This window comes from Etheostoma spectabile, chromosome 16 (assembly GCF_008692095.1).
Source record: "Etheostoma spectabile isolate EspeVRDwgs_2016 chromosome 16, UIUC_Espe_1.0, whole genome shotgun sequence".
In the NCBI taxonomy this organism is placed as follows: Eukaryota; Metazoa; Chordata; class Actinopteri; order Perciformes; family Percidae; genus Etheostoma; species Etheostoma spectabile.
In genome coordinates, this window is record NC_045748.1 from 11,168,951 (window position 1) to 11,176,082 (window position 7,132).

The following is a 7,132-nucleotide window of genomic DNA, read 5'->3' on the forward strand; positions in this document are numbered from 1 at the left end:
GAGGAGCAGTTAACCATAGTCCTCAGAAATCCACCAGAGTTTAAAATGCCAACACAAAGGAAGCCCAAGGCAACGGATATCCGGCCTAAATGAGTAAAATCCGGCAGATTTTCCGGCAGCAACGGAGCAATCCTACAACCCTACTTTTTATGTTCATTATGGGAATGTGTAAGGTATAATGTGTAATAGAGTTCAGTCCTTGTTTTGTAAAGTACTGATTTTAGCCATTAAATCAATTATGCAAATCATCTATTCGAGTTCAGTTTTACTACTTTGCTTATATTTTAGGACCTCATTCAGTCTTTGATCCATGCATGCCTTAGAAAGACTGAGCTGATAAGAGCAAGATAACTGCAGGGTAAAACCCCTTATATCAATATGTATTGTATTAACTGCTCAGGAGTGAAGTGGTAACGAGAGCCAGTCAAGCTAACGAGTGCAGCTACTAACTACTGGCTTTACCCAGTGATACCTGCAGCTCCCATTGCAGCCCAGGTTTTTACCCAAACAACAGAAACAACAACAGACTAACAGAACTGTACCTGTAGAGCTTCTGGATAGCATGGGCTGATGTCTTCCTGACATATGGAGACAGATCAGCTGCTGCCTCCTTGATCGCCAGCATCATGATGGGGACAATTATGGGGACACGGATACTAGACAAAACCCTCAGCGCGCTGCCCCGGATAAACTGGTTTGGGTCCTGCCATTGATATACAGGAATAAAACCCACTTGTGTCAGTATGTAAAAGAATATTTTCTGCTTATTACTTTTACTGTATCTACAGCATTTAACAGCACATCGAGGTTGGACATAATATGCGGCTTTGTGTAGATTAGGAACCACCACAAGACTACAAAAAAGAACACAGTTGGCATCTTAGCAATTAGAAGAAAAGGCACAAAAAGACAGCTTTTTATCATGTTAATAATGATAAAGAGAGAAAGACAGAGACAAGGAGTAGATGTTACCTTGAGGGCCCGCTGGAAGGTGCTGATGGATAGCAAAGCCAGGTCCTGCTGCTCTTCTGCATACCTCACCAGGTACACATATACAAGCTTCTTAAGCTGCAAAGGACAATTAAAACAAACAGCAATAACTTCAAGCAGCTGTAAGTGGAAATGAATGCAGCCCAATGGGAAAGCAGTCTAGGACACCAGCTGTGTTTCAAAACTTAAGAGTTATGTGAGAGGACGCGCTGCAAGTTTCCACATCTAAGACTGCCGCTATCAAAGGAAGTAAATCAACAATAATGTATGAAACAACAGGGCGAGTCTTAGCTACATTTTTCTGTGGGAAATTCAGGTTTATTATTTCAAGGAGTGGAGGGAAAAAAGTTGGTATAGAAGGTTTTCCTGTCTTGATATCACTAGCTGCAGACTCGCTTCAGTGTTGTTTCAGGCAGAGAGCGAGGTTGTGTATTTTTTCTCTCTTTCAAAAATTACGATTGAATTATTTGACCCCCAACGTCTTCTGTTTTGGCTTCAACATATTTTCTTTGTCATAGGAAAGCCTGAGATAATATTTGTCTAGCTTTCTGACAAGTTTAACTGAAGCCCAAAGGTTGATCATTTTCTGATTCACATCAGCTAATCCAGAAAAAAAGAAAAGCAAAACTAACAGAGCTGATTTGGCCAATAATGCTGCCGGTTCATAAATAATAACTGGAATCAAAGTGGTTTGGAAAAATTATGATTTACTTCAGGAACTATTTAGAATTTCATTTAAAAACTGATTTTAGGTCGAGGTCTGGGGTAAGGTTACATTCCAGGTGCAATCGCCGAGAGTTTAATTAGTAATCAGCACCATGCTTTCTAATGCAGTGAGTATTGAACTGCAGCAGTGCACCACAGTTCTCAATCATCGTTCTGGTCATTACTGCTGGAATTAATGGCATTACTCACTATAAAAGGAGACACAACCCATCTGCCCTCAAGGATCTGGTTTCCCTGACCACAAAGCACGCAACGGATTTCATTCTGAACCACTAAGTAGGCGATTAAGGGCTCTACAATTTGCTTTGCATAAAATAAGATTTTATATACAATTTCTTTTTTTTGCAATGAAAAACATACACTAGCATGCCATGACGTGCATTCATTTATGATATGTTGTGTTAAAATGAAGTAGTGATTAATGAAAATAAAGTGCACTGATATTAAATCCTGCAACAGTCAATAACCTGCAGGCTCTTGTGCTGTTTTTTTTAATTAGCGGGGATCAATGGCAGCTCACAGTGACAAGGTGAGAAGGGATGAGGGTGGGAACATGAGAAGAGGCCATTTTTCGTGAGATATACTGTAGGTGAGTGAAGTGTGGAAGAAAACGAAAGCGAGAGAGAAACAGAGAAACTCGCACTACCTTAGCAGCTGGTGTATACGAGGTGGGAGAGAGGAGACGTGACTGTCGGCTCTCTTCTGCCAATTACATCCGCCCACCTGCTCCCCTACCCTGCCATGAGTTGCTTCGGCTGCATGCCTCGCACACAGCGGCCCCCGGCTCACATGCTGCCCCTCACGCTACCTGATTATTCTGCTGCTGCTAATCAATATTCACAGGCTCTGGGCATGGGAACCCCTCTTGAGCTGTTGCTTAGCGTTTGGTCATTCACTGAATAGTCTGTGTGCACAAGTCTGCCATGATTTAGTCGAGTATTCACACCGACCCACAGTGTCTTCATGCTGCACCAGTTTATGTTTTGCAGTAAAAAAAGATAGAAAATAAAATACGTTTTAGGCTTAAACCCCTACCCTCCCACCCTAGACCAGTGGACCCAAGGAGTCAAAGCTGTCAATTGTATGGAAATTATAACAAAATTACAATTCAAGATGGACATTTATTTAGAGAGGCGGTCCCATATCATACAGTAGATGGTAATAGAGTGTTGAATTAGACACTTTTAGGAAAGTAACCTCCCGCATCTTGTGTGTCCGTAGTAGCGTGTTGATTTCTGTGTATATAAGTGCATGCCAATACTATCGATTTTTGTACCATGTTGTGTGAGACGCTTTGTCAAGGATCTTGTTTTCATAAATGTTCCAAAAACAGAAAATAGGTTTTTAATAAAATGTTTAAAGAAACATTTCATCTGGTCACAATTGGGTGGATTTCTGGAGCGGACATTATCACAACTGGAGTTACTGTTACAGACACTTAGTCTTATTTCATCACTGGTTTAAGTGATTAAATACTGAATATTGATTCCAATAGTATGTTGTGATTTTACCTTTATCCAAGTCCTTTTACATTTTCTAGAGAAACATTTATTTAAAGTAACAGTATTTTTGTTTTATGTATTATTTTTGACTTTTTGACCATATGCCATCCAGAACAAGTGAAAAGGAGGGGGGTAGAAAATGTCCAGCGACAAGGGAAGGGGGATTTTATGGACTGGAGGAGAAAGGAAGATCTCTTCTTAGGCAGCTAATGTCAGCTTTAATCTATATGAACTGACAACCGTACTATGTATACTGTACAAATGTCTTATGCACGCAGGGTCTGATAACTGCATAAGGACACAGAATGACCCGATATATTTAGTCTTCCCCTTTGTACTCGCACAATTAAAAATTAACATAAAAAAATAACAGGTAAACTGTATCAGATTTCCGCTAACACTCGAATATATTTATTCATTTTTTTTTTGTATTATGATGAGCGCCTATTTTTCTCTTACCCTTTTTGTAATATATGAATTAATATGATTATTTATTTCAGATTGGGGTCCCCTGCTGGAGCTGCTGCCCCCACAACACAAACCCGGATAAGCGGATGACGATGGATTTGTGACGCATGATAATTCAGCCACTTTTTTTGAGTAAAACTCGTGGAATAGTACAAATTTGCGAAGAACGCAACTGAATACTCTACACTGCACTCTACTCTGAATACACTACAGCGGGTGTACAATATACACATCTTGTTTATAATAAGGGTGCAGACAGTGGAACATGTGATTGTTTATAACTTTGTGTAACCAAGGCTTACCTCGTGTTTATCTTTATTTATTGACTTCTTATTTAATGTCATTAATCTTATGTGATTATTTTGTCTTTTAAGTTGAAGACTGTCTGTTAAACATTGTATAAAAACTTTATTAAATACAAACTAAATTAAGGGAGAGCTTTCAAACGAAGCCAATCCACATGAGACTATTGTTCTTTATGAGGAAGTTCACTCTCCAACATCATGCAGTGTATCCACGTGCTGTCTCACATGGGAATCAAATCAATCATAACAGCCAACTGTAGTAAAAATGACAACAGTAATGTTATATATTTCTTAATACTGTCATACCTCAATGTTCTTACTCGCAACGTTCTTCACGACTGCAGGAAACAGCTCAGATGCATTTTTCCCTTTGGCAATCAGCTGAAAAAAACAAAACCGTCTTATCACTGATATTCAACACAACAGCTGAGAGAAGACACACACATGCAACAATGCTGTTTGTAATTCAAATATCATGTAGGTCAATACCCATGATGCACTCACCCCAACAACCCTTTTCATGGCTTCCAGTTTGAGTGAATCCTTGTTGCTCTCCAACATCTCTTTAAGGTCTTCATTCCTGAGGACAGAAAATAGTGTAACTTATACGTATTATGGTCAACATGGTTAGCCGGCATAGAGAGCATTGCTGAGACGACTTGACTGATTGGTTTCAAGAGTTCAAGCTTGACCAAAGGTAGTGTGAAAGCTCCATGTCTACAACATCTGTGATAGCGTCACAGATTACAAAGTAAACATGCAAGGGTCAAGTTGGCTCCTATAGACCAAACAATTATTACATTTTTTGGTTTTTAGGGGCCAAACAGTACACTGACAATGCACCCAAAAAAAAGCAAGAATGTCATCTTTACCAATGCAACAGCAGCATCACACCAATTTCTGCAAAGATTCCTGCACTAACGTGATATGACAATGGCTCATTCCTTGGCTAACAGGCAACATCATTGTGCAACTACACAGGTTGTTTGTTCCACATTGAGGCTAAACACAGAGGGGCCATGTCCAGTTGGAAAACAAAATGTGGGATCGATGCAGATGGGCATCTTTCTGAGGATTCAATTGACAAGTATATTTTAGCCACTTTGTTCCAGACTGAAATATCTCAACAACAATTGGCCGAATCGCCGTGGTCTTCAGAGGATGAATCCTATTTACTTTGGTGCTCGCTTTTAATCTAGCGCCATATTCAGGTCAACAAACATTGGTTTACAACCAAATATCTGCAAAACTAAAGACATTCCCATCAGCTTGAGCTGTACTTTGTGTGAAGTGCAAGTGTTAACAAGCTAACACGCTAAATTAACATGGTAACAATGGTAAACATATCTGCAAAACATCAGCATGTTGACGATATCATTGAGAGCATGTTAGCATGCTGGCATTAGCATTTTTCATCACTGGTCTAAGAGACTAAATTGTCCAAAAGTCCAATATGATATAGCAATTCAATACCAAATCTAACCTAGGGACACATATGCATCTTAAAAGTCTACACAACTTGAGCCTTCATTTTAAATTATAAACTTATAGTATCTTCATTAGGATTGTATTATTCTTTTTTAAACACAGTAATCTTAATTCAGGTAAAATTATTTGCAACTATAGCAATCGTTAAAAAAACATTAAGACACATGATTTTAAAGTTTGTTATGTCCAAATATATCTATATATTTTTTTAAACAATAGTCACTGAAGAGACAATCAAACAACCAATATCCGGCAGACCAATGTTATGAGGAAATAACTTGAACAAAGACTTGCATCAAATAAGTAAAAAACACAGTTTACTGTATGTTTCCATCAGAGTGCTGTGGGTGATCTTCCTACAGTACCCGGCTTTGTGTGTCTCCTTGGGGCTACTCTTGGTGTGTGTCAGGGCCTGTTCTTCCTGACTGGGCTCAGTCTTCAGAGTGAGCTGTAAGTTCTCCGCTGACACCAGCACCGTCCTCATGGCTCCGACTGCCTCAGAGCGCAAAGATGAGAAACCGACATCCATACCGGCTTTCTTCCACAGCAGTCAAAAAAAAAAAAACTTCAAAAACCAGTGCTTGTTCTGTGTGTGCGTGTGTTTGTGTGTGTGCATGTGTGTGTGTGTTAGCCATATAAGGAACAAAGTCCACAAACCCAGCTGACTGTATTTTGAGTAACTCAAGAGTGAAACTGAGCTGTGGTAATTACTTTCCTTCAGGCTGTGTGCCCTGTTCTCCTGGCTTTATTTACAGTTGTCTTCTCAAGTCGTTCTTGTTCATAACTGTCAAAGCTGTGGAGAGTGGGAAAAAAGCACAGGCTTCACTGGCTTTGTGCCTGTCATTCACTACTCCCTTCCTCTTCTCTTGGGCAAAAAAAGTCACAAGATGCCTCGTCAGCTCCGCTTATGGCAAGTCATACTCATGCTTAAGGGTAGTGCCTGCTCACTCGGGTAGGACCTCTCTCCTTCTGCTGTAGTCCCTGTTCCTTCTGACACTATATGCTGGTCAGCTGTGGTCGCTTGTTCATTTCTTACACTATGTTATATATGTACATTTTCCTGTGGAAACTAGGCTATCTCACCTGCCTCCCGCCTTTGTATGCGACTGTGTCTCTTTGTGCCTGTGGTCACTTCCCTCTAGGGAAAAAGGAGGGCCTTATCTACACTGGTGGGTAAACACTGTGCTACTTTTCATCACCTCCACTGCACAATAATCCACTTTAGCTTGACACCACTGAGAGCACATACTGTACACTGCCAACAGGACAGGCCTACATCAAAGATAACAGTACCAAGTTGAATGTCAGGAAATACCCTTTAAGATGTGAATGTTGCTAAAGGATTTTAGAGGGTGCAGAATTTGCTTCCTACCCTTTCTTTGGGAAGAAGTTGCTAATATAACAGACTATTCTAGTCACTTTAATAACCCACTAACTAAATCACACAAACAACTTTTGATGTGTTTCAAAAACGCGTGTCTACAGAAGCTAAAATGACCCCATGAGAGTAGTAACAAAGGGAAAAAAAAACACAGCTCAGGGCAGGAAAACATCTAGTGACATATAACAATATTGGGTTTTAGCATCAACATCGCGATGTGCGATAGTCACATCGCAGGACGTTGCAATGTTGACGCTAATCTTTTTTTGCTG

The 7,132-nt window shown here is 40.0% G+C and overlaps 1 protein-coding gene across 2 annotated transcripts in view; it reads right to left on the reverse strand.

Moving 5' to 3' along the window:
* ap3b1a (adaptor related protein complex 3 subunit beta 1a) overlaps positions 1 to 7,132 on the reverse strand; it is a 64,192-nt gene that overhangs the window by 50,056 nt on the left and 7,004 nt on the right. Inside the window, exons 1-5 of one of the 2 annotated variants that reach the window (XM_032539275.1) lie at positions 5,845 to 6,570; positions 4,496 to 4,571; positions 4,298 to 4,372; positions 973 to 1,068; positions 543 to 703 (exon numbers count right to left, since the gene is read on the reverse strand). In XM_032539275.1, the coding sequence (XP_032395166.1) occupies positions 543 to 703; positions 973 to 1,068; positions 4,298 to 4,372; positions 4,496 to 4,571; positions 5,845 to 6,008 (572 nt within the window). In that variant the 5' untranslated portion in view covers positions 6,009 to 6,570. Of the gene's footprint in view, positions 1 to 542; positions 704 to 972; positions 1,069 to 4,297; positions 4,373 to 4,495; positions 4,572 to 5,844; positions 6,571 to 7,132 lie in introns of those variants that run through there. The other variant, XM_032539276.1, reaches the window with a different exon arrangement.